General features: G+C 32.2%; 1 protein-coding gene across 3 annotated transcripts in view; it reads left to right on the top strand.

Annotated features, from left to right (window-relative positions):
- Positions 1 to 27975, top strand: part of LOC145335438 (uncharacterized) — a 43659-nt gene that overhangs the window by 14541 nt on the left and 1143 nt on the right. For 2 of the 3 annotated variants that reach the window (XR_013885223.1, XR_013885222.1), the window contains exons 2-24: positions 3140 to 3202; positions 4058 to 4174; positions 4693 to 4790; positions 5241 to 5326; positions 5712 to 5833; positions 6184 to 6345; positions 7403 to 7478; positions 14644 to 14699; positions 14964 to 15049; positions 18762 to 18815; positions 20583 to 20658; positions 20830 to 20913; positions 21281 to 21361; positions 21750 to 21891; positions 22255 to 22336; positions 22985 to 23100; positions 23622 to 23710; positions 23851 to 23942; positions 25084 to 25159; positions 25500 to 25576; positions 26013 to 26067; positions 26365 to 26451; positions 26831 to 27171. Coding sequence is in view for 1 of the 3 variants with exons in the window: in XM_080181193.1 (XP_080037319.1) it covers positions 3191 to 3202; positions 4058 to 4174; positions 4693 to 4790; positions 5241 to 5326; positions 5712 to 5833; positions 6184 to 6345; positions 7403 to 7478; positions 14644 to 14699; positions 14964 to 15049; positions 18762 to 18815; positions 20583 to 20658; positions 20830 to 20913; positions 21281 to 21361; positions 21750 to 21891; positions 22255 to 22336; positions 22985 to 23100; positions 23622 to 23710; positions 23851 to 23942; positions 25084 to 25159; positions 25500 to 25576; positions 26013 to 26067; positions 26365 to 26451; positions 26843 to 27082 (2166 nt within the window). In the remaining 2 variants the exon portion in view is untranslated. Of the gene's footprint in view, positions 1 to 3139; positions 3203 to 4057; positions 4175 to 4692; positions 4791 to 5240; positions 5327 to 5711; positions 5834 to 6183; positions 6346 to 7402; positions 7479 to 14643; positions 14700 to 14963; positions 15050 to 18761; positions 18816 to 20582; positions 20659 to 20829; positions 20914 to 21280; positions 21362 to 21749; positions 21892 to 22254; positions 22337 to 22984; positions 23101 to 23621; positions 23711 to 23850; positions 23943 to 25083; positions 25160 to 25499; positions 25577 to 26012; positions 26068 to 26364; positions 26452 to 26830; positions 27172 to 27975 lie in introns of those variants that run through there. The other variant, XM_080181193.1, reaches the window with a different exon arrangement.

Raw genomic sequence — 27975 nt, 5'->3', positions numbered from 1 at the left:
AATCTTATAATCATGATTATCAATTTTTTAAAAAATAATGAATACACTTACATTTCAAAAACAAATGTGGATGCAATTGTCCTTGATCTTTAAACGTGAAGTGGACAACCATCTATACATTTCTTAGGAGCATGCGGTAGGTGTAGAACCCCACCCCTGGCCAAATCATTAAGGAAAGGAAAGTACATGCACCTACAACGTCTAGAGGTTTAATTTTCTACTTTCCAGCCCCTATATGATCCGTTTACAACACCTCCTCCCACAACCCCAAATAAGGAAGGTGGCAACATTTTCGCAACTCGCTAGCAAATCCCAATGCCTGTTTCCTAATTAAAAAACTTGTACCTACTTATTAGTAAATTCTAATTTTATATTAATACAACATTAGAAGATAATATATGTATGTATGTGTTTAATTTGGTTCCGCTGTTTTGAATACGTTCATTCTTTGGTTGATAATTTACAACTTTCTTGTAAAATGCAACTCTCTCTCTATAATGTATGAAAAAGAGGACCTGCGAAATGGGTCTTGTTCGAGTTCAAAAACCAAACCAACAAATATAAAAATTGGGTATTTTTGTTTCCCCCACACCGTGAACGATTAGGGTTAGGTTTATAAGGTCAAACAAAAAATAAAAATAAAAACACTCTCTATTTAAGAGTTAGATCTTTTTCAATTTCCATAGCAACAATGCTTTGAGGCATAATACTTAATTGTATGATTTGTTTAGTTATAAATAATGGTCAGATTTTTTAACTGGAACCTGCCTTTTTTGGCAAGAGTACTCTGTTGTATGATATTGTATTCTATATAGAGCAAGAAATTTGATATGTCTGTTTTTTTTATTAAAAAGATTATTGACTCTTTAGTTTACAGTTTTACACCAAACAAACAACTCCAAGAAAAAAAAATTAAGTGATATTTCAATCAGATTATGTTTATTTTGTTTAGAGGTTAATGGCGTAAAAAATATGAATATTAAAAGCCATAGTACCTTTTCGAGAAACCCTTTAACAAGATTTTATATCAATCTTCAACCTTATTTTAAATAGCTTTTTATACCTAGCGTGTTTATAATAGCAACTTACATTTGTACAAAATAAGTGTTTTTTGGGCAAACTAAAACCTTTGCAGACAAGTATATGCAAACTTTAAAGATTTAAATTCTACCAATTGTAGGTAACCAACAACTGAGGTGGATTCTTAAAAAAAAATTGCCCCACTAATCGATTAGTGGGGCAAAATTGTTTTCGTGAAAAACAACCAAAATCACATTAAAAATCTACAAAAATTAAAATCATATGTCAATAACCCTTCTATGATTTTGTTTAATTTTTGTAGATTTTTAATGTGATTTTGGTGGTTTTTCACGAAAACAATTTTGCCCCCACTAAGCGATTAGTGGGGCAAATATTTTTTAAGAATCCACCTCTGAATTAAATAAAAAAAATATTTTGTAATTTCAGCACTTTTTTCGTGATTTTGGATGGCAAAGCTTCGTAGTAAAAAAGACCTTTTCATCTGTTCCCCAAATATTTTTTTTATATTCACTTCGCTTGTTGGGTATACATTATTCCTGAATTCCTACCCGTTCTCCATGGTTTTACCTTCGAAAAAAAGGACAATTTAAACCAACAACAATGATCAATTTCAGCTGTTTCAAATAAGACCCCCCCCCCATCCGAAAAAAAAATTGCCTTTAGGGGCAATTTTACGAAGGAACCGGAGAGTGGTTTTAGTTTAATACATTGTTCTTTTGTATTTTTGGCTAACTAAATTTTGAGGTTTTTATATTTTTTTTGTACATAAACTAACAGTAATGAATTCATAAAGAATGCAATAACTTTAAAATAATTTGATTTATGACCTTTAATAATATCATTTGTTTGCAGTATGTTTTTATTTATTGAACTAGCAAAACATTTATCACAAGAAAATGTCTTGTTTGCTGTTTGAAATATAACAAGAGTAGCATTATTCTAAATATTTGTTTGAAAACTCCATATAAAGTGGGGAGGGGACATTTGGTTGTTAATTACACTAGTCCCCATATTTTTATAATACCGTTTCATTATGCAATTGCTTACCAACTTTAAGGACTTTTATTGAATTTTGATTGGTTTGTTTGGTTAAGTGTCCAAACGTTTCAACCATTAATTGTAATCATATGAGTAAATGCATAGTATTACAATAAGAAGAAATGGATTTTTAAGATGATACTCTACTTGCACCATAGACAAATTTTAATTAATATCAAACAAAAGATATTTACTCAATATTAAAGTTTTCCATACATTTTAAATCTTTTCCAAAAAAATGTCCTCGAAATTAGCGTACTAATTGTACAAATTTTGTTTTAAACTGAGATATGAAGTGGCTAAACTACATAAAAAAATAGTTTATCAGCAATACGCCAAAAGTAAAGTAATGACATCAAACAACAACAAACTATTTTTTTTTCTGACACGGACTAAATTATGTTTATTTTATTCGAACCAGATAAAGGGAGACTGTATCATCTGGATTGGAGATTCTGTAAAACCATAACACACAAATATTACAAGATGCAATTTCTCCATGTTAGAGTTAGAACAAATAATGTGAATTTGGGGTAGGGGATTTTTGTTAGGAGGCTATAAAGAAAATTTTAGATAACATCCCATCCTTTCAATAGTATAAGAATAGAATAAATTAAATGTATAAGTATAGATGTATAACCCAGACAACTACCTGGCCTAGCAAATTACTTTCTGCTGTTTTGTAGCGACTTGGCTGTGTTTATATTTCCGACGCTATTGATATTGAAAGACCCAGGGTAGGGTAGGGTAACATGTAGACCGTGCCCCTCTAGTCTTTTACTTTAATGGTTTAAGTCAAATGCTAACTGGCCGCATTTGTAATAAAATCTTAAATTTATGTTTTACTTTCTGTCCTTTTCCCTAATATTGACTTTGATGATACTTTTTTATATTTAAACAATTATACACAATAATTTAGAGATAAGATAATGGAATTCTTGCAATCAAATTCAAATAAACTATTCAGTATAAGTATAAAAATCCTACTAGTTTTATCTAGTTAGGCAAAGTTTCATTACAATCAATTAGAAAACCTAAAAATCCATAATTTTGTATTTAGAAGTGAGATGTATGTAGTGTAATATTTGTTTCTGTGAAATGTTAGTCAAAAATGAAGATTAAGGTAATAAAAATTTAGATCATGGAAAGAAAACAAAGTAGTGGGTTTCGTCTTATTTTTACAGCTGTTTTTGATAGGTTATTAAAAGTTAATGATTGCCCTGTAGGGTTAGGAAATTGGCCCCGTGGGGATAAAGCCCCCTGCAGGGGCTAGAAATAGGAGAAAAGCTAATGTGAAAATACGACGAAACCCGCTACTTTGTTTTCTTTCATGATCAGAAAATTGTTAGTAACTAATGAATATAAAATGTATTATTTTGATATGGAATGATGAAATCGGTTATTTTTTCTATCAATAAAATTTATGTGTTATTAATTCTTATCAGTCTTTGACTGATTTTAAAACAAAGTTCTTTTTACACAGTTTTAAAGATTATTTTTAAAGTTTTAATATTCAGGGTTTGGCAGTAATATAACTTTTTTTTAAATCGGTATTTTATTAGTAGCAAAGCTACTCTTTAAGTCATTTTTTTCGGTAAGAAGCAAAATTTTTAAGTTATGTTTAAATCCACCCCAAGAGCTATGATAAGCTTCCCTAAAATGGATAAATCAGTTGGTTACGTTTTAAGTGATCATGAGGAACAAACAATAAACCTTGCTACTCGTACTCATAGATGTCCAAGGGTTGGGGTAAATGGGTGTTTACCCCCCTCAAACATTGAAACTCTTTATTTTACCCCCCTCAAAATAAAAAGCTTGGACGTCCCTGCAATTATGCAACATTAATCGGGTAGGCCTTCTATTTAGGAATGAAAAAAATGAATTTTCTTTTTTGTCAATCTTCTTGACAGGTTACCTATAAAGTTACGACAAATTATCAGTAACCATAAGGTGCCATACAAATATATATACTATTTAGAGTTGGTTAGTGTTGCTGTGTGTGTATGTGAGTTACTTATGTCTGGGAGGTTTTGCCTTCAACAAAATAGAATGTCCACATTCCATAGAAGCAAGAAGAGTAGAATGGATGCGAGAGGTAAATTGTTGGTTTACTTTTTAAAAGCGAAGGTTTTCTATATTTAGGGTTTGGTTTGGTTTCGTCCGTCCATGAATAACTCTTACAGTTAATTTAGCCATGTTAGAATTGTTCTTCCGATTACAAAATGGGAATGATAATTTTTTAGAAAGCATAGCATTACCAGAAAGTCAGTAACTATGTCCCTTTAGCATTGCAAGTTTGTCCATTATTACATGTTATTTTACTTTTTATTTGTTTATAATTATTGTCTGGCCATCTGATGTTGAGCTTCGCTATTATAGATGTTGTAATCCTTGTTATAAAGGCTTATATCATAAAGGAAAAAAACTAATAAATGATTTAAATAGAATACTTGTATACCAACCTACTAGTTATTTATCTGCTGGGTCAATTTTTAAATTGGATTGATTCTAAAACATGTTAAAAACGGCAGCAATCTTTGTTTAATGCATTAGTTACTGTTTGAGGTTTGTTTTTATTGGATCTTCCTATTTTCATAAACTTTTTTAATCTAGAGAAATATGTCCGATGATTTAGAACATTTTAAGAGTAATTTGACACAAGAAAAAAGAGATGAATTTCAACAAATTCTTGACAAATATATTGATTTTAGGTAAACATTTTATTTATCTTTTACCTTTTATTACCTCATGAAGAGGGATTCTTCATTAGAGTAAAACATTATTTAACTTTATGGCCCCAGCCAGTGGACCCTGTGCCGACTTTACATTGGGTTTTTGAATATCAGCCAATAACATCGTTAATTTTAACACAGCAAAGTCGATACAAAAGAGCAGAAAGCAATTTGCTAGCTCAAGTCCTCAAGTCTTCCCCCTGCTCTCACTATTAAAGTCACGTGTCAAACATAGTAGCAGTAGGTGGCAAAACAAGAAATGGTAAGTTTTTGAGTCAGCGGCGGTTTCGCCACTGTTTCTTCACAGTTCGATATTGTACCATATTAGAGCAACTATTATCGTTCTATTCCTGTTTTAAAGTATTAGAGCACACACCTTTACGGAAAATAAACAGAAAAATTTACCTTCTTTGATAATCTTAATTTTAGTAATGTAACCGAATTTGACGAGACCTGTTTGAAATGGGACTTCTACAATTCCCTATTTTTCTCATTTACAGCTGTAACCACTATAGGTGAGATATTTGTTAACGATGAATTTAGAATATACGTGAATATGTTGACAGGTGAAAATTTGTCGTCAATTTGGCTTGCTAATATCACCTTATTTATTGGTCAGTTCGTATATGAAGTAGGAGTAGAGTGGATGGGATAAAGGGGGTGGAGGGATTCGTTATTTTAGCCAGCTGTGAGTATCACTTGAAAATCTGGTGCAACATCTAACCTAGAGGCTCTGTATTCATGAAGACTAGAAAATAACTCCAAACCATTCCAATACTTTAATCTTAAAATAAAATAGCTTAAAACCACCACAGAACAAATATAAAGCTTACCTGAAAGAGATAACCCAATCAGTTCAGTATTTATTGAGATCTTAAGCTTAAATCCTTAACAATTCAGGTTATGGTCACCAAGCTCCCGGTACAAATGATGGCCGAACCTTCTGTATAATTTACTCTCTCCTTGGCATTCCTTTGAATGCAATTCTTATTGGTGCTATGGGCAACTTGTTTAGTGTTAAGGTAATATCTTGTCTTGTTGAAATTTTTTGCAAATAAACAAGGATGGCAGCATCCAATTACAAAGAAAGTAAAGCACGGGCAAAGAATATGAAAAATTAAGATGAGCAGAAACGACGCAGATTATTGTTCATAGGAATGTTAAATTTTCTTAAGTTTGTTTCATTTAAAATGCGAGTATATTTAAATCCCATATTCATAGGGATGGACGTACGGATAAAGTGTGAAATAGAGTAGATTCTTATCAGTAAAGATTGCAGTTACCACTTTTTGATGAAACTCGACTAAACGGTTTATTTTGAACATTTTTTTGCTAAAATCTTCCAAATATAGAAAGAAATTAACTTATTTAGATGGACAAGTTGAAATCCAAGGCCATGTCATCCACGGGTAACGGAATCCGGGGACTGGGCCGCATTAGCAAAGTTATCCTGGAGGGAATTGTGTTCCTGCTGGTCCTTACCTTCGTTTTCCTTTTCATACCAGCAGCTGTATTCTCAAGTACAGAGGATGAGGTAATATATTTTCATACCAGCAGCTGTATTCTCAAGTACAGAGGATGAGGTAATATATTTTCATACCAGCAGCTGTATTCTCAAGTACAGAGGATGAGGTAATATATTTTCATACCAGCAGCTGTATTCTTTAGTACAGAGGATGAGGTAATATATTTTCATACCAGCAGCTGTATTCTCAAGTACAGAGGATGAGGTAATATATTATCATACCAGCAGCTGTATTCTCAAGTACAGAGGATGAGGTAATATATTTTCATACCAGCAGCTGTATTCTCAAGTACAGAGGATGAGGTAATATATTTTCATACCAGCAGCTGTATTCTCAAGTACAGAGGATGAGGTAATATATTTTCATACCAGCAGCTGTATTCTCTAGCACAGAGGATGAGGTAATATATTTTCATACCAGTAGCTGTATTCTCAAGTACAGAGGATGAGGTAATATATTTTCATACCAGCAGCTGTATTCTCTAGCACAGAGGATGAGGTAATATATTTTCATACCAGTAGCTGTATTCTCAAGTACAGAGGATGAGGTAATATATTTTCATACCAGCAGCTGCATTCTCTAGCACAGAGGATGAGGTAATATATTTCCATACCAGCAGCTGTATTCTCAAGTACAGAGGATGAGGTAATAATTTTGGATTACAACTTTAAACAATATGTAAATAAGAATGGATCATTAAAGTAATAACATTTTAAAATCTAAACCTAATAGTATATTCATGTGTGTACTTTAGTATTTATGTCCTAGCAAGTTTATAATTTTTAAAGTAATGTCTTATAACCTGTAAAAACTGATAATGGAAGATATATACTCCTTAATCTAAATTTATTTATACATCTAATTGCTATGCACGTTGCATATTTTATATATTTGATAACATGGCCAGATCGTTCCTTCACTGTTTGCCTATTGGCTGATTTAGAGAATTGTGTCTCTAGATTATCTATTAAAAATATAAGGCTTAGGTAGTTTTCAAGAGATATTGGTTACCTCAATGACCTATTTCTGACCAATTTGCTTAATAAATTATCTTTTATATTTAAGAGTTGGGAGTACGTAGACAGTGTGTATTATGCATTTATAACTCTTTCTACAATTGGTTTTGGTGACATGGTTGCAGGTTAGCACTTTTTTGTTCTTGCTAAATAAAAATAGAATAAAAGTATAATATTTGATACCAATACAATTTTCTTTTTCAACTAACCTCTAAAAAAAATTTTAAAAACCAGTTCTGAACTGATTTGAAAACACTCAATGTTCTTGAAGATCAATATGAAAGCTATTTCCCTTAATTCTAAACGTTTATATAATATCTATTTATCTAATCTTATGTAAAAAAAATCAAAGCTGTTAATGATAATAACTTTTGCATAGTCAGCTTTTTGGAGAAGGTAAGTGAATTAGATTTAAACCTTTTTAATGTTTAATTTTCATTCATGTTATTATACCTATCATGTTACATACTTGCAGCGCATCTACTCTATAAGAATCCATATATTATTACTTGGATGTTGCACAGATGCTCATGTGCTCTGATCAAGTAATACTCGCATCTGGCTAAAATAAAGACAATCCCCAAACACACACACACATCCTGTTATCTCATTCCCTCCCTCCTTCAGGATCAACGAACTAACCAATAAATAAGGTTCATTATCAAGATAAATGGACGACATATTTTCCCCTATCAATATATCCACGTATATGCTATATCCATTTTTATGAGCTCCTATATTTAAAAGGCCATTTTTACTTAATGAACCCAGCAGCACCCTAAAATGTTTTATAATAGCTGCATAGTGCTTAAATCAATATTCTATATCAGGAATAATGGAATAGGATAGGACAACGGACGACAAATGATTCCTAATCACAATTAATTTTCAGTGTGAAATCTTATTATTGCTTTTGAGTTTAGGTTACTATTTAAGCCATTGACTTAACCCTAAAAGCTACATTTAACCTATTTGTTATTAGAGTTTGAATTCTATGTTTGAGATTACTTATTAGTTTTTAAAACCTTTTTGCATGGTCTTTGGATATGGATAATTTTGTTTTTGTGTGTATTACTTGTACTTTTCATTTTAAGATTTTTTATTAAATTTTTTTTGTAGTAGCATTTTGATTTGATTTTTGTTTATTTGTTTAAATGTAAATATTATTTGTTTTATCATAGCCTTAAGGTTACTAAATGTCACTTATTATTATTGTTTATATCTTTAATGTAAGAAAGTATTTGTTTTGGACAGATAATAAGATATCTAATATTTGCACTGGGTAAACATTCAAATGCCCCGCCTCAAAAAGCCAGTAATAGAATTTAAAGTTAATATTTTGGACTTCCCATCAAATTCAAGGTAAATTATTCAGGTTTAAACTTAAACCAGGGGTATATATTCTGCATGGTTGACCCTGCTAAAGTGGGGGGAAGAATAAATATAAAGTTGGGGGAAAAATGTAAAAAAATTAAGAGAAATGAAAACATTTTTTTCCATTTTTCTCTTCCTTGTTGAAAAAAAATCTAAAAGAATATGTGGGATAATATAATAATATGAATAAAATTAAGAATTCTGAATGTTTTTTTTCTATTTTTTCACCTTTCTTGATGTAAAAAACTAGGAGGGGGAAGAAAAAAAACATTTTGCAGCAGTGGTAAAAAAAATTATTCTTGTGCAGAATATACAACCCTGACTTAAGTGTTAAGTGGAGGGGGTTGAGTTTCTATAGAACAAAACAATGAGTGCAGGGGTTGTTAGTTTGTTAGTTATATATATGCCATGAGAGGGGGGGGGTAGAGGAAAGAGGTAAAAGGGATTGAGTATAGATTAATTCTATATTGTGTTGGATATGTTGAAACCGGTTTGTGGCCATTTCCCTCTCCCCCTTTATGGCCTGAAAATGGGGAACACTTTCGCTTTCATGAAAAATCTTAAAAATGGTTTCAATAAGTGGGCTCGTATTAACCCCTTAGCTGACGATAATGTGAACAGTCTTAAATAATTTATTTTAAAAATGTTTTTTTTATTTTCATTTGGGGTTTATGGTTTTTAGTGTCATTTTTAAGATTGTAATAAGTTTTTTTGTATTCATGTGATATTAATGAAATTTCATACAGAGACTACCAACTACTTTAACTAGCTATGTTTAAAATTTCATCAATCTACATTGAAAGGCCAACGAGTTAACGACACTCAAAGACAATCAACATTTTTTATTTAATAGTATAAAAAAAGACTTTTTTAAATGTAGTACCTACGGACAAAGATTGCATAATTAAAGGGATTTAAACATAAAAATCGATCATGAAGCATGAAAAAACTGCAATTGTCATTTGTCTAAAGAATCTACACAAAAAATTTCAGACTCCTATCTTTATTTTAAGTGTTTTTTTTGCACGAAAAGTTAACATTAATTTTGTGAAAGGAAAAAAATAATTGATCCGAAATTTAAACAAAAAACCTACGGACAAAGATTACATAACTATAGGGGTTTAAACGTAAAAATCGGGCACAAAGCATAATAGAACTGCGATTCTTATTTGCCTAAGGAATCTACACAAAAAAATTCAGACTGCTTTCTTTATTTTTAGTGGTTTATTTTTGCACGAAAAGTTAATGTAAATTTTGTTACAGGAAAAAAATAATTGATCCGAAATTTAAACCTAGTAAATGAAAACTAGCATAAATCCTGCCATGTGGGTCTGCCCCCAACCCCTTACCAATAAATGAGGTCCATATTAGCAACCTAACTATACAACATGTTCTACCTTGTAAATATTTCCATGAATGAGGGATCTTTTATTTTTTCAGTACAGATTTGCAACTGATAAATATCCGCTAGATTAAAATCAGTTCTCAGCCATACTGAAAAGCATCATATTACAGGCAATTTTCTCTCTATTAATAAACCTATAATAAATAAGGCAAATAATATTAAATCAGGACTAATTGGTACCCAAACTTTTATAACCATTAGTAAAAATTGGTTTGTAAATTATATTTGGTACCCAAAGTTTTATAACCATTTGTAAACATTGGACTGTAAATTACACTTGGTACCCAAAGTTTCATAACATTTAGTAAACATTGGACTGTAAATTACATTTGGTACCCAAAGTTTTATAAACCTATATGGCTATATCCACTAGATTAGAATTGGTTCTCAACCAGACTGAAATGCATCATATTATAGACAATTTGGCACAAATATTGTAAGTAATTTAATGGCTTTAGAATAACGTTTTTTAAAATCGTTTTCACATTGTTTTTATGTTAAACATCATCCAATTTAACAATACTTTTCAACAAATATCATTAGTAATTTAATGGCTATAGAATAATGTCTTTTTAATCCTTTTTTACATTGTCTTTAGGGGGCACTTGAGGAGGAGATAGTCAAAAAAAACCCAATTTCTTATTTTAGATTTTAAAAGAAAAATTTAAAAAAAAAAAATTTTGGGGGGGGGGGGAGGGGCGAAATTTTTTTTATTTTTTTTGGGGTGGGGACGCCCCCCCTCATTTTTAATTTTGATAAAAAAAATTTTAAAATTTTTTTTTTCGGGGGGGGGGATTTTTCATTTTTTGGGGGGGTTGGGTGTGTCCCACCCCCCAAAAAAATAGTTATAAACCTTCACGGGACCTATGATAAGCTACCCTGTTAAGGAGAACCCGATCGGTTCAGCGGTTAGCGAGATCCTTCGGTACAGACACACAGACACACAAACACACAAACACACAGACAAACAGACATCCTGTTACTTTAGTATAAGGATAGTATAACTGTTTTTTTAAATCGTTTTTTACATCATGTTTACGTTAAAACCGTCCAATTTAACAATACTTTTTAACAAATATTGTTAGCAATATAATGGCTATAGAATAACAGTTATTTTAATCAATTTTTTATGTTGTTTTTACGTTACAAACAATCCAATTTAACAATACTTTTTAACAAATATTGTTAGTAATTTAATGGCTATAGAATAACGTTTTTCACTTCGTTTTTAAGTTTCTAACTCTTGTATTTCTATTTTAATATCTGTGGACAGCTGTCTATTATACGATGTGATAAATAACTATTCCAGTATGGCTTCCAAACCTATTTATATCCGCTGGATAAGAACCTGTTCTAAGCCATACTGAAAAAGTCATGTATAGCATTGTATTACAGACATTTTCCCATGATTACTCAAATAAAAATCCTAAAGAATAATGTCAGTTTTTTAGCACAGGCCTTCGGCCATTTGGAGCCCACAAAACTGGTTTTAATTGTATAATTTTCTATTTTAATATCTGTGGACAGCTGTCTATAATACGATGTGATAAATAACTATTCCAGTATGGCTTCCAAACCGATTTATATCCGCTGGATAAGAACCGGTTCTAAGCCATACTGAAAAATCATGTTTAGCTTCGTATTACAGTCAAATTTCCACATTTTCCCATGATTATTAAAATAAAAATCATAAATAATAATGTCAGTTTTTTTTATCACAGGCCTTTATTACAAAACTGGTTTAAATCTTATAATTTTCCATTTTAATATCCGCAGACAGCTGTCTATAATACAATGCAATAAATAACATGCTTCAAACTGATTTATATCCGATGGATTAGAACTGGCTCTAAGCAATACTGAAAAATCATGTTTAGCTTCGTTTTACAGTCAAATTTCCACGATTATTAAAATAAAAATCATAAAATTAATGTTAATTTTTTTACCACGGGCCATAGGCACATCAGGGCCCACAAAACTGGTTTTATTTGTATATTTTTTCATTATAAATAACTGTGGAAAGCTGTCTATAATACAATGCGATAAATATATATTCCAGTATAGCTTCAAACCGATTTATATCAGATGGATTAGAACAGGCTCTAAGCAATACTAAAAAATCATGTTTAGCTTCGTTTTACAGTCAAATTTCCAATTATTAAAATAGAAATCAAAAAATAATGTTCAATTTTTTAGCATGGGTCTTAGGCACCTCAGGGAAAACAAAACTGGTTTTATTTGTATATTTTTTTATTCTAAGTAACTGCGGAAAGCTGTCTATAATACCTATAAATACCTATTCCAGTATGGCTTCCAAACCGATTTATATCCGCTGGATTAGAACAGGCTCTAAGCAATACTGAAAAATAATGTTTAGCTTGGTATTACAGTCAAATTTCCACAATTATTAAAATAAAAATCATAAAATTAATGTTAATTTTTTTAGCATGGCCTTAGGCACCTCAGGGCCCACAAAACTGGTTTTATTTGTATATTTTTTCATTCTAAATTACCGCAGAAAGCTGTCTATAATACAATGCGATAAATACCTATTCCAGTATGGCTTCCAAACCGATTTATATCCGCTGGATTAGAACAGGCTCTATGCAATACTGAAAAATAATGTTTAGCTTGGTATAACAATCAAATTTCCACAATTATTAAAATAAAAATCATAAAATTAATGCTATTTTTTTTACCATGGGCCTTAGGCACCTCAGGGCCCACAAAACTGGTTTTATTTGTATATGTTTTCATTCTAAATAACCGTGGAATGCTGTCTATAATATGATGCGATAAATTGATTAATTTAAGCATGTTAGAATTGTCCTATAAATTTCAAACTATGGATTTCCAGCCAAAAAATTGTTGATCAACAGTGCAGTTACTCTTTAATTTATTTGCCTTGTGGCTTTTCTTGGATGTAATTAAATATATATGTTTACAATTCAAATATTATGCTTATTTTATTCTCAAATCATTTTATCATTTTTAGTCTTTTAAAATCGCTAGGATTTGTAGTTGCACTTAAAAAAAGAACGAATAATGAGATTTCCCTTTTATTATTGTTATTATCATAAACCGGTTTCAACATATCCAACACAATTTAGAATTTCTTTATACTCAATCGTAAAAGGCTATATAATGCAGGGAGAGGATGGGTTGATCTATTTATTACACTAGTTAAGTTGAGTGTTCATACATTTCAGCCACTAATTGTAATCTACAGAAGGGTAATTTGTAATTCAAAGAAAATTATGGAGTAGCCCCTCTCTTTACTTGGAATTGTAAAACTTTTAAAAATCTTTTACATGTTTATGTTTTATATGTTATGTATTATTTATATGTTTTAATTGAAGAATAAGAATTAATTTAATTACTTTAAATTAATTTAGTTTCATGATTATGTTTAACAATGGTAGATGAATTTTTGCTAGCATTTTAATTTGCTGACCTGTATGCAATCCTAATCATACTACTAATGCTTGATAATTAGTGTCAATTCATTTCAGCAAAGATAAGTTTTTAAATTCTATTGGGGACTCTACAATATTGTTAAATCAAATATTAGAAGAATAACAGTATTATTGAATATTTTAAGATAGTTAAGGCTCTTTTTCACATAACTCTATCTATGATCATTTCCTATTTTATTTAATAGTAATGTATGAACACCATGCATGATGTATTTATTGCCATGAAAGGGGGGGGGGGCGAAGGAGAAGTGACACATTTGGAATTTTGGGGAGAGGGGAGGGGATACATTAGGAAAGGGAATTATATGGCATGTATAATAAATTCTCTTAATGAGGGTGGGTAAATATCATTATCACTTATGCTTCAGTAATACCTACAATAATTAAATGTCTATTTTAGTAAGTTTTTTTTTATAAATTACCATTTTTGAGCATTTCAATCAGTTTTTTTTTAAAACTCAACATATTTTTTCAAAATTATTTGAATATTTTGGCCCAAAATAACAAAGCAGTTTAAAAATTCTACCTATAATGCTTATTAGCGCTGTTCAGGGTGTTCAACCCCAATAATTAACATTGAGACCTTTAAAATTAGGCGGGAAATTAAAATACCCTATTGCTGGGTTTCTCAGGCCCGGGCTATGTGATACCTCGTCCATTTGCACTATAGTCGTTTTGGTAGTGGGTAGAACCAGATGAGCTCAAGCGGGCTAAACTTGGACTTTAATATAGACGATTTTTAAAAAAAATATTTACAAAAATTTTCGGCCAATTGCTGGCGAAACCTCATTAACATTTGAGTAATGTATACCTACCAACATTTTGTTCTATCTATACTTCTTTTCCTTATTGAATTCAATTTAACTTTGAACATATGTGATTCACATTTCTGTTAACCTTACTATGTTGTTTTTAATCTATCTGACCCTTAAAATTGGATAAAATTAAACAGCACCAAAAAATCAGTAACTAAATAAATCAAAATAGAGGTATGTAACCTTTTTTTCCTCGAAGTTGTTCAAATGGTTAATTTAGGCCGAAACAATGATGTAAAAGTGATGAAGAATAATGCCAGCAAAATTATGTATCAGGAATAAATATTCATTAGTTAACTTCCTACATGTTTAATGTCTGTTAGCTGTTATGTCTATCAGTTAGTTACTTCAAGGATCTTAAATTATTTACCTTCTCAACGCTGATAAACAAAATTAACCCTATTTTAAATGATAAATTAAGACAGTGTCAGGTTTTAAGAAAAGTAACCAAAGTTTTACGCCAGATTGGGTACCATTACAATTTACATGCAGTTATCTCCCTTGTAAAATTATGAACTTGAATATTTTTTCTGTATGAAGATTGGTGTAATAGTGTGGATTATTCTTGGATTAGGGTACATCGTTGGAGTTGTCAACGTACTAATACGGGCTCTACAATCTACCAGGTTTATATAGATTTATTTTAAGTGTATGTATAATGTTTTGAAAACAACGGAGAATGTACTGGGGCTATTTTACTAACTTTTGGAGAAAAACAAACAGTCTTTTTTGGTTGGCCACACCATTGAGTTTGATCTCTAAAAAATGAAAAGTAAAACTAAATTACTTGGTGGTTGGGACATTTTTCGTCTGATAGCAAATTTCTTTCTGCTCTTTTGTAGCGACTTGGCTGTTTTTATTTTCCGATATTTAAAAACCCAATTGAAAGTTGGCACAGGATCTCCAGCCAGTGGGTAGTAGCCCCTCTATTCTTTTACTTTAATAGTTACTGGACATTTTAACTTTTGTATCAAACTTTAGAATGATAAGGGGGGGGTAAGTTTTGCCACTTTCGCGTAATCAGTGTTGTGTGGGCTAGGTATTGATCTGAGATTATAGGTTATTTAGGATAAAAGTTTACATTTGGGTAGTAGTTCACGGAAATTTAATCATTTTTTGAATAGGTCTCCAGGTTCAGGTGCTGCAGGCTGGAAGGTCGTTTCTGGACAGGTAAAAAATTTAAAAAAATTTAGTTTGAAGAGTTAGAGAGCAACTTATAAAACAAAATATGCTTCTTTTTGAATGTTATTAACATATCTGCAGAAAAAAATTTAAATCGGCCTCCAGGTACACTCTGGACAGGTAAAAATTAAAAATTTTTATTTGAAGAGTTACAGGTACACTTATAAAACAAAATATGCATCTTTTTGGATGTTATCATCATATATGCAGAAAAATTAACAATCGGCCTCCAGGTTCAGGTGCTGCAGGCCTCCAGGTACACTCTGGACAGGTAAAAATTAAAAATTTTTATTTGAAGAGTTACAGGTACACTTATAAAACAAAATATGCATCTTTTTGGATGTTATCATCATATTTGCAGAAAAATTTAAAATCGGCCTCCAGGTTCAGGTGCTGCAGGCCTCCAGGTACACTCTGGACAGGTAAAAATTAAATTTTTTGATTTAAAGAGTTACAGGTACACTTATAAAACAAAATATGCATCTTTTTGGATGTTATCATCATATTTGCAGAAAATTTAAAATCGGCTTCCAGGTTCAGGTGCTGCAGGCCTCCAGGTACACTGTGGACAGGTAAAAATTAAAATTATTTTTTTGAAGAGTTACAGGTACACTTATTAAACCAAATATGCATCTTTTTGGATGTTGTTACCATATTTGAAGAAAAAATGACAATTGGCCTCCAGGTTCAGGTGCTGCAGGCCTCCAGGTACACTCTGGACAAGTAAAAATTAAAATTTCTTATTTAAAGAGTTACAGGTACACTTATTAAACAAAATAAGCATCTTTTTGGATGTTATTACCATATTTGAAGAAAAAATGACAATTGGCCTCCAGGTTGAGGTGCTGCAGGCCTCCAGGTACACTCTGGACAGGTAAAAATAAAATATTTTATTTTAAGAGTTACAGGTACATTTATTAAACCAAGTGTGCATCTTTTTGGATGTTATTACCATATTTGAAGAAAAAATGACAATTGGCCTTCAGGTTCAGGTGCTGCAGGCCTCCAGGTACACTCTGGACAGGTAAAAATAAAATATTCTATTTGAAGAGTTACAGGTACATTTATTAAACCAAATATGCATCTTTTTGGATATTATCATCATATTTGCAGTTAAAATTAAAATTAGACTCCAGTTTCAGGTGCTGCAGGCCTCCAGGTCCAGTCTAAACAGGTAAAAATTATAATTTCTTATTTAAAGAGTTAGAGGTACACTTATTAAACTAAAAATGCGTAATTATGGATGTTATTATCATATTTAAAGATAAATTGACAATTAGCCTCCAGGTTCAGGTGCATTCCCCATTCTGAGTATCTGTAATATTATAATATCTAAGACAGAATTATATTTTGCATGTGTGTGGAAAACCATACATAAACAAAAATAATAAATACTTCATATCTATCTAGCTGGCCCCTGGAGGCCACCTTGACCCTGTCTGGAGCATAACTCAAACCTTTCATCTAAATAAAAAAATTATAAAATTAATTTTTTAAACCTGTCCAGCAGTCTCATGGAGGCCACCTTGAGCCTGTCTAAAGCACATTTAGTGACATTAAATAATATGTATTTTATTTGATAATGATATTTAACCATTTCCTATTTTATAACCTTTTCTCTAAATTAATAAATTATATATTAGGATTATTAGCTATCCTGCAGGCTTCTGGAGGCCACCAGAGCCTGCCTGGAACACAAATAGAAGGTTTACTTGATAAATTTTGCTATTTTATTATATTTTAACAATTTTCTATTTAGAAACCTTTCCTTTAATATCAAAAAATACCTAAATAAGAAATTTTAAGTTTTACCTGTACAGAGTGTACATTGAGGCCTGCAGCACCTGAACCTGGAGGCCGATTTAAAATTTTTCTGTAAATATGATGATAACATCCAAAAAGATGCATATTTGATTTAATAAGTGTACCTGTAACTCTTCAAATAAGAAATTTTAATTTTTACCTGTCCAGAGTGTACCTGGAGGCCTGCAACACCTCAACCTGGAGGCCAATTGTCATTTTTTCTTCAAATATGGTAATAACATCCAAAAAGATGCATATTTGGTTTAATAAGTGTACCTGTAACTCTTCAAATAAATAATTTTAATTTTTACCTGTCCAGAGTGTACCTGGAGGCCTGTAGCACCTGAACCTGGAAGCCGATTTTAAATTTTTCTGCAAATATGATGATAACATCCAAAAAGATGCATATTTTGTTTTATAAGTGTACCTGTAACTCTTCAAACAAAAAATTTTAATTTTTACCTGTCCCGAGTGTTCCTGGAGGCCTGCAGCACCTGAACCTGGAGGCCGATTTTTAATTTTTCTGCAAATATGATGACAACATCCAAAAAGATGCATATTTTGTTTAAGAAGTGTACCTGTAACTCTTCAAATAAAAAATTTTACTTTTTACCTGTCCAGAGTGTACCTGGAGGCCTGCAGCACCTGAACCTGGAGGCCGATTGTTAATTTTTCTGCAAATATGATGATAACATCCAAAAAGATGCATATTTTGTTGAAGAAGTGTACCTGTAACTCTTCAAATAAGAAATTTAAATTTTTACCTGTCCAGAGTGTACCTGGAGGCCTGCAGCACCTGAACCTGGAGGCTGATTTTAATTTTTTTCTGCAAATATGATGATAACATCCAAAAATATGCATATTTTGTTTTATAAGTGTACCTCTAACTCTTCAAATAAGAAATTTTATTTTTTACCTGTCCAGAGTGAACCTGGAGGCCTGCAGCACCTGAACCTGGAGGCCAATTGTCATTTTTTTCTTCAAATATGGTAATAACATCCAAAAATACGCATATTTGGTTTTATAAGTGTACCTCTAACTCTTTAAATGAAATTTTTTAATTTTTACCTGTCCAGAGTGAACCTGGAGGCCTGCAGCACCTGAACCTGGAGGCCGATCTTATTTTTTCTGCAGATATGTTAATAACATTCAAAAAGAAGCATATTTTGTTTTATAAGTTGCTCTCTAACTCTTCAAACTAAATTCAAACTTTTATCCTAAATAACCTATAATCTCAGATCAATACCTAGCCCACACAACACTGATTACGCAAAAGTGGCAAAACTTACCCCCCCCTTACAGTTCTTTTTAGTAGCGAAGCTACTCTATTTGACCATAATTTTTTTTATTTAGTAAACCAGTGAAAAGAGTATTACGCGGACTCAAAAACCAAATACATGTTCAGGAAACAAAATATTTTCATATTTCTATTGTTAAAGTTAGATAATTATAGAAGTACAACACACATTAAAGTTCTTGAGTTTCTTTGGATGTTCCCCTCAGTAAAAATAGCCCAAAACCTTTCATAAAATGATGTCTTATTACGTCAAGTAGTGTGTAAAGAACTAGTGGCTTCACTCCAAGAGAGGGTACCTCTCCCTTTTATTTATTGTTAAATAAAATAAAGGGGGGGGGGGGGAAATGTGGTGACTCGTCACACGATATACCAGCAATTTTATTTTGGGTGCTACTCCCTTAGTTTTAGAGATAATTGGATGAAATCTTTTTGATTGTGTCAATAATTACCCCAAGTTTTGGTATCTTTAAAATAAACGGCGGCGGGACCGCCGCTCCCGTCGTCCGCCGCCGTTTTCCGCCGCCACCAAAAAAAAAATTATTGCATTTCTCGCCGAATTAGGCAATTTGGAATCATTTGAGACCATGTTATTTTTTTCAAAAAAATTTCCCCTTACAAGCACCCCTGCGGGGGGGACTTTTTTTTCAAATTCTCTTATCAAGGTATATCTTAAATTCAGTGCTACTCCTGTGCTTTTAAAGATATTGAAACAAAATCTTTTTAGGTAGGTCAGTAAAAAAATATTTGAATCAAAAATGGCGGCGGGACCGCCGCTCACGCCGTCCGCTGCCGTTTTCCGCCGCCACCAAAAAAATTTTTTTATTGCATTTCTCGCTGAATTAGGCAATTTGGAATCATTTGAGACCATGTTATTTTTTTCAAAAAAATTTCCCCTTACAAGCACCCCTGTAGGGGGACTATTCTCGCTTATCAATGTATATCTTAAATTCAGAGCTACTCCTGCGCTTTTAAAGATATTCAAACAAAATCTTTTTAGGTTGGTAAGTAAAAAATATTTGAATTAAGAAAACGGCGGCGCAACCGCCGCTTCCGCTGTCCGCCGCCGTTTTCTGCCGCCACAAAAAAATTTTTTTTTTATTTCTCGCCGAATTAGGCAATTTGGAATAATATGAGACCAAGTTATTTTTTTTCAAAAATTTCCCCTTACAAGCAACCTTGCTCCCGCCATCCGCCACCGCCCCCAAGATTTTTTAAAAAATAACATGGTCTCATATGATTTAAAATTGCCTAATTCGGCGAGAAATGCAATTAAAAAACTTTTTTTGGTGGCGGCGGAAAACGGCGGGAGCGACGGTGCTGCTGCCGTTTTTTTTGAAAGATACCAAAACTTGGGGTAATTAGTGACGCAATCAAAAAGATTTCATCTAATTATCTCTAAAACTAAAGGAATAGCATACTGTATTTAAGATATACCTTCATAAATGAGAATTTGAAAAAATCCCCCCGCAGCTCAGGGTTGCTTGTAAGGGGAAAAATTTTTGAAAAAAATAACATGGTCTCAAATGATTTCTAATTCGGCGAGAAATGCAATAAAAAAAAAATTTTGGTGGCGGCGGAAAACGGCGGCGGGAGCGGCGGTCCCGCCGCCGTTTTTTTTGGGAGATACCAAAACTTGGGGTAATTAGTGACACAATCAAAAAGATTTTATCCAATTATCTCTAACTAAGGGAGTAGCACCCAAAATAAAATTGCTGGTATGTCGTGTGACGAGTCACCACATCCCCCCCCCCCTTTTAGTGCGTTTTTTTGGTGCCAAATAGCCTAAAAACTGCATTTGACTAAACTTTCCTGACATTAAAAACGTTTGCAAGACCGAAACCAAATATGGAAAATATTTTAACCTGTATTGATCAGGATTATTGGAGAAAGATATTAGCTGAAATAATCCATCTTAAAGAAAGTGAAGGATGGATTCAGGATGATCTTCTAGAGGTAGGTTTGGGTACACATTAATTCTGGGGTTCACACAACATAAATGTATAAGTTTAGATGTATAATCCAGACAACTACCTGGCCCAAGAAGTGGGGACCATTTCACATCTTAGCAAATTGCTTTTTATTCATTTGTTATTTAATTACTGTCTCAAAATTCTTAACTTATAGGATGGGGCTGGGGGTGGCTCAGAACCTAACCTTGGACACCTAGATGTTGCCGTGGAGAAGAAGAGAAGGGCGGTCTCTACAGGAATAATGTCTTTCATATTTCTTGAAAATAATATTTTGAAAAGTTTTGTTTCTTCAAGTAATGACACAAAAATACGGTTTTCGTGTGAAATCTCAAGTTTTTCCTAATTTTTTTTGGGTGTTTTCCCGTAAATTGCCTACCTATATAGATTAACTGAAAATTTGAGGTGGCATTTTTCGTTTTGTATTTTTTGATTTTGCTAGGTTAGGTGTTATTGGGTATTAGGGAGCCCCTTAGGTATTTGCTTGGAAGGAATAGGCATCTAAAAAACTGAACTCCCTCTCCCAATTTTAAGAGTCACAAATGTCATGGACCCAGTATTCCCTCCAACCAACTTCTTTAAAAAACTGAAAGATATTTTTAACAGGAGATTTACTTTCTGGTGATCTTGATTTTGATGGACATCAAAAGATTGAATCAAGACAACAAAGTCTTCAAGAGCTTGATAAAGTAAGCTACTATAACATTCTTATTCAATCAAGTTTTTGGAAAAATTGTAATGTTGCTGTTAACTTTAAAAGTTAGTATAGTAAGATAAGATAATATTCAATTTTAGATTTGTATTCTTGACTGTGACATTCGAATATCAAATGATAACAATCTACGACCAAGGATGTTAAGGATGTTTTTATTTTTTAAGAGAAATTCTAGGAGAAATAAAAAATACTATTGGTGATTTAAACGTTTAGACACTGAACTAAATGAACCAACCAATCAAAATTCAATAAAAGTCCCCAAAATTGCCAATCCAACGAATTGGAGCTATTGTAATAAACAGTCCAATGTCCCCCCCCCCCCCCCCTCCTCCTTGCAAATACATGTATTCCTTTTAATTTAGGACTCTGAGATGTTGGCCGACATACAAGAGTTGAATGAAGACACCATAACATCTTTAAGACATTTCTTGACCACTTCCAAGATGGTTGGTAATCACAAGACTGACAGCAACTTTGCTGCATGGATCTCTAATAATGTTCCAGGTTAGTTCTGCTTGGAATTTTCTTTTATGGTGGACAAGGATAATGATACAACCATCAGAAGAATAAAAAATATATATTGGACACAATTTTTTAGTATCTTATTCTTATTTACAATACCCAAATTATAATGGCAGTAAAAATGAAGTAAGATTTTCTTTGAGTGAGAAATCTCTCTCTGTCTTTGTAATAATGTCCAGAAAAAAAATAATATGCCAATGAAAGCTTCAATCCAAAATATATTTGATCGCAGCCCCCTCCCCTCTTCCCTCATTTTTATTGCTAATTTACTAAATGTTTTCAAGAACCAATTTCCTATAATAAGCTCAATTTTAAAAGTGTAACTACTCTATAATTGTAATTTAGATGCTGGGATGAGTTTACCATCAACCCGTCCTGTTAGCCGGTGTAACAGTGCTTCTAATACTCATACTATTCACCATTATGGGTACGCCTCAATATCCACTGCGGTGAAAAAATTATTTTATTCTTATTAGTCATAGAAAATATAAAAGTGGAGGTTTTTAAATTAAAAATCCATAGACATAATGAGCAAGAAAAAGCTAGATTATATCTTGTAAAGTTGTCTCAACCATAATGATTATGAACAACCTGTTATTTAGAATATTACTTATGATTTAATAGTAGATTATTCCAGAAAGGGAATATTGGTTTAAATAAACCTTCTTTTTCTCATAAATTACCAACAAAGGCAAAATTGACATAAGTTATTGGGAGGGGAAATTAAATCTCTAATTGACCTTTCCCTGAACCTCTGGTTTATTCAAAATAGAAAGATTTAACGCCCCAAGGAAAATTTACCTACTCCAGAATGGTTTCTAAATCGATTAATAACCCCAGGATTAGAGCTGGTTCTCAGCCGTAAATTATGTATGGCATCGTATTAGAGACAATTTTCTTCGACTATTAAAATTAAAAATCATAAAATTAGTACCAGTTTCGTTACCTCAGGCCTTCGATCGCTCAGGGCTTACAAAACTGATTTTTAATCTTTTAGTTTTTCATTTTGATATCCTCAAAATGCTGTCTATAATACGATGCGATAACTAACTACTAAAAACTTGTATTTATTTAGAGTGCCAAGAACGCAAAGATTTCAGTCCATGCACAACCCCCAGAGAATTCGTAGACGGAGTCTGGTCAGCAGACAAAACTCCATTAAAAGCCAGAACAGTCTGCCTGTCGTACCAGGTACAGAATTTTTAAGGAAAATGACAGATACTCTAGGATAATTAAATAAGTGAGAACATGGTTCCAGGACAAACGCAGGAGTCCTAAACGCCGGCGTGGACAAACGCAGGAGTGTTAAAATATTGATTTAATTAAGTATTTCTATACAGATTAGGTTAGGTTAAGATATGAATGTACAAATAAGCCGGCGCGGTGCTTGCTTACATGTGAAGAAAGCCCTTAATAAGATATAAATGTAAAAAAGATGGTCTAAAATAGTTTATGTTAGGTTAAGTGTCCACTCTTGCGTTTGTCCTATGACCGAGAATATGCTTTCCAGTTCGGCTTCGTAATCGGTTGATATTCGCTGGATAAGAACCGGTTCTAAGAGTAATAATGAAAAATAATGTATATCATCGTATTAATAATAAAATGAAAATAAAAAAATTAATATCAGTTTTGTAGCCCGTGCCTTCGGCCCCTCGCGGCGAACATAACTGGTTTTAATCTAATAACTTCAAGTGTTAAATATTTTTGTTTAGCTGCTGTGGGGTTGTTGGAGCGCACCAGTTTGGCAGAATTTTTGACTGCTGTGGAAAAAGTTAGAGCCAGAAGTGAAGCTGAACTTCAGGTTAGGATTATTTACTTCGTTTGAACGCCAGGGACAATAAAATAGTCATTATTTTAATAAAACTATTCATATTTTCAATTTATTTTAAATTGGCGGGCGCTCTTTTTTGGGGAAACTAATTAACATGTACAAAATATTAGGCTACTGTAGCTTTGGAAGAAGAAAAGAAAAGAATACCATCAGTTTTGAGAAAAATCTCCATGAGAATGATGGGGGGTGATGTTCCGGAAAGGTAAATTTTTTTTCTATTTCTGGTTCAATCTGATTTAATAGGCTCAAACCTCGACGATAATAGAATGTAGTATTTTTTTAAAAGGGAGAGGTCATTTTCTAGTAAATCCCGTAAAGGTGTGTGTTATAAGGCCTAAAAATAGTAGTAGAACGATAAGGTGCTCTAGATATATGTATTCCCTATTGAATAGAACAATAGGGAAATTTTTTTTTTTTTTTGATAACCGTACCTGGATTATCTAAAAAAAATACGAAATTTCTATCAAACGCTTTGTTTGGCTCAAACTGACAAAAATTAAAAAAAAATATAATTATAATAATAATGTTTTCTATAGGTACAAGGTAAAGGTTAAGAACAATCTATACCATTAAACAAAGGAAGAAGTCATTCTTTACAGGTTGATTTATTATAATTATATTTTTTTTATTTGTGTCAGTTTGAGCCAAACAAAGCGTTTGATAGAAATTTCAGATATTCCAGGTACGGTTATCAAAAAAAAAAAAAAAAAATTCTTCCCTATTGTTCTATTCAATAGGAAATACAAATATATAGAGCACCTTATCGTTCTACTACTATTTATTGGCCTTATAACACACACCTTTACGGGATTTACTAGAAAATGACCTCTCCCTTTGTCCATAAAAATGTAAATTAATATGTACATAAACTATTCCTTTCAAATGCACGAGGTTTATTCAAATGAAGATTATATACATTACATTTTCGTTTCTTTAGAAAGTATCTAAAAAAATCATGGAACACTGTCTTCAAATGTCTTCTTTTACGGTCTAGAATCTATTTTAATAAAAACGGAGCACAATGCTTTGTTGAAATGATTCAGCAGAAAAATCATCTAACACCATCTATCATGTATATGTAGAATGTAGATACACTAAACTATATAAATATACTAGCGGCTACGCCCCCTAGAGGCCTCTTGGGGCACTTGAGGGTGGGGGGTTAATTTCAAAAACTCAATGTTTAAGTATTTTTTATTTTTGTTTTAAATAAATTAAAACAAACTTTTTTAAGCCCAACTTGTTCAGTGTTTACTGAGATCTTAAGCTACAGACAGACATCGTTCTACTTTGTATTATAGATATACTTCTAAAAATTTGATTTTTATTATTAATATTTTCAGAAAGGAGAGTAACATCTCTTTGACTGGGGGCGGACCTTTGTCTCTAAATCAAGTCACCGATCTTTTAGCTCAACAGGTTAAAGTTTTTTTAGTAGCCAGCATTAGTTTTGTTTTCTTAACCCAAGTATACCCAACTTTTTCCTTTTTATGACGGGACACCCCATTAAATATGAGGGGCCACCTAGCGCCACTGGGGAGCTGAAAAGTACTGCATGTATATTAACCAGCTACTTTATAATCATAGAAAGTTATTAGTGAAAGCTTAAATCGAATTGCCTTTTCATATTTTATCCAATCTTCAGAATGGCATTTGATGCAATTCCTATAAAATGAAATATCTCACCTTTTATAACCCAAAAATGAAGATACTAACTTTGAAATTTGTATTATTACTTAAACAAAATGTTTGTTTTTAGCAAATTCGTGATAGTCTTGGTAGCGAGGCAGGCAGTAACAACCCCTTGGTGAGGTCACCCTCTGTAAGATCTGTAAGGTAAATAGATTTATTTTTACCTGGATCTTACACCAGATTATCATGTATTCTAATAAGGGGGAAACTTGTAGTTGGCTAAAATAAAGATCCTCACATTCGATCCTTTTTCATACATCCCCTCCCCTACTACTGGATGAACGAACTCACCAATAAATGATGTTCATTTTAGCAATCTAAACTGACGACAATTTTTTCTCTGAAATATATCCACGTATATTCTACATCAATCGTAATTTAATAGGTATAAACTTTATTTAATTATTATAATTAAACCATCGAATCTTTTACTTCAAGGTACAACATTTTTGTGATGACGCGTAGCCCACTTTAAGATGCAGCTTTATTAGTAAAATCTTACATTGTCTATGCATTGTTTTATTGCATTTCGCTACTTTAAGAAAAAATAAGAAAATGCCAAAAAAAATTTATTTATTAGATCCGTTGAAACCGAGAGGAGTGCTGTAGAACTAAATAGTCCCTCGAAACTACAGGAAAATATTTACTCAAAAATATCAATTTCAATTTGACAAAATTAAATATGAAAAAGTAAGTTTTTTTATTCTATCTAAATATTCATGTAACAAAATGATAGTGCTTTCACACTAATTGCCTGTTTAGCACTATCCCCCCCCCCCCCTTTAAATAAAAATAAAATTTTATTTAAGTGTGGGGGGGTGTATTTCCTATAACCAGCCTTTTGTTGTAAGCCCCGATCATAATTTTATTTTTGATTCAAATTTCCTGTTGGTTTAACCTTATTTCAGTTTATGATTATAATATTTAACTAGAATTCAGCATCCATGCCAGTTATCATGAATCCTGGTAACCTACTTCTGGTGCCAGGGCAACAAATTCAACTCAATCAACATCAACAGGCACTGATACTTTAAATATACCTATTTTCTTTTAAATAGTATAGTCTAGAACCTGACTAGTAGGGAGTAAATCTCAATTGGTCCAGTCTCTTTTAATTAACTCAAATAAAACTTTTTAGTTTTAAGTATTGGTTTAAACTACACTTTCATACGATAAAGCCGTTTTAGAGATCTTAGTAAGGTTTATTTTTGTCAGAAGCTAAAGATCTTGAATATGGTTAGTCTGATCAGAAGATCCTTTTCAGTGACCCCTTATAAATGTTTTGGGGCTATTTCAGGCTATTTATTCTAAACTCATTTTTTCTTCTTACATGCTAGGAGAGACGCAGCTAGTTTTTCTTTTTGTAAGGATTAATAAATAATTTCTCCTTTCTTGAAGTATTTACTCCAGGTTGAAATACCCGATGGAAACCAACCCTCAGTAGAACACGACCAACAAACTCCACTTCAGATTAGCCCACCAATAAAAATTGAACCACTGAACCTTAATCAAACAACTGCAATGTCACAGTTTGATGTTTGTAGTGTAGTAAATGGGGATGAATCACTTGTTATTGATACAAGCGCCTTGCAGAGCAGCAGTATACACAGAAATATGACCAGGGATGAGGTCATATCTGGTACAAAGTAAAGTAAACTAGTCAAACAGAAAAAAACTATTGTAGAAAAACTTCTTGCTATAACAATAAAATAAGGTTGTGAAACATGCTATGATGTTAGGTACGAATCAAGAGTGTTTGAATTTATTGTCTAAAGAGCGAAGCTACTCTTTAAGTTTTGTGAATTATTGTCGAATGCAAAGGAGTGTTCCCTTTCAAATTTTCGTGTCTTTATTATATCAACATAAGACAATGCTATTAATACGACCTACCTAGCCTCTTTTATTTCATGTTAAATAGTCGACAAAAACCATGGAATTTTGTTCAAATAAAAATATTTAGAATAAAACAGAAAGCTGATTACATAGGAAAAATACGGAGATAAATTGATGTACATCACCAATTATAAATAAAAATACCCCTCTAGTAGATTATAATTGAACAGGTTGGACACTGCTAATTTAAACCAACCAATCAAAATTTATTAAAGAGGCATAAGTTTATAAAAACCAGTCCAATGTCCTCTTCAATAGCTTAGCTACTATCAAAACATAATCATCCTTATATATACCTTAATACTCAAATCATATGTTATGGCCTCATTTATTAAATTATTTTAGGTTATAATTTACTATCGTATGCTTTATATTAACAGCAGAGCTACTCTACAGTCAAACTACTAGCTTCTTTGTTTTTATGTCGTACGGTTTGTAATGGTCTTAATCCGGATTTCATACAGAAGATTTATGCTGAAATGTTCCTGGAAAAGTAAAACATTGGAATTGGCGATAAAAAAGGGGATTGTTGCTTGATACTAGGATAATGTACAGGCTGCTTGAAGCCAGCAAAATCGTTAAGCTGCATTAATTCAGCAATGTTCAGAACCTCCTAGAATCCAGCAATGTTCCTAGGCTGCTGGAAGCTA

The sequence above is a fragment of the Acartia tonsa genome, chromosome 2 (genome assembly GCF_053477335.1).
Source record: "Acartia tonsa isolate MP-2025a chromosome 2, ASM5347733v1, whole genome shotgun sequence".
Taxonomy (NCBI): Eukaryota; Metazoa; Arthropoda; class Copepoda; order Calanoida; family Acartiidae; genus Acartia; species Acartia tonsa.
Note: the sequence above shows the minus strand (reverse complement) of the source record. Positions and strands in the feature narration are given on the sequence as shown.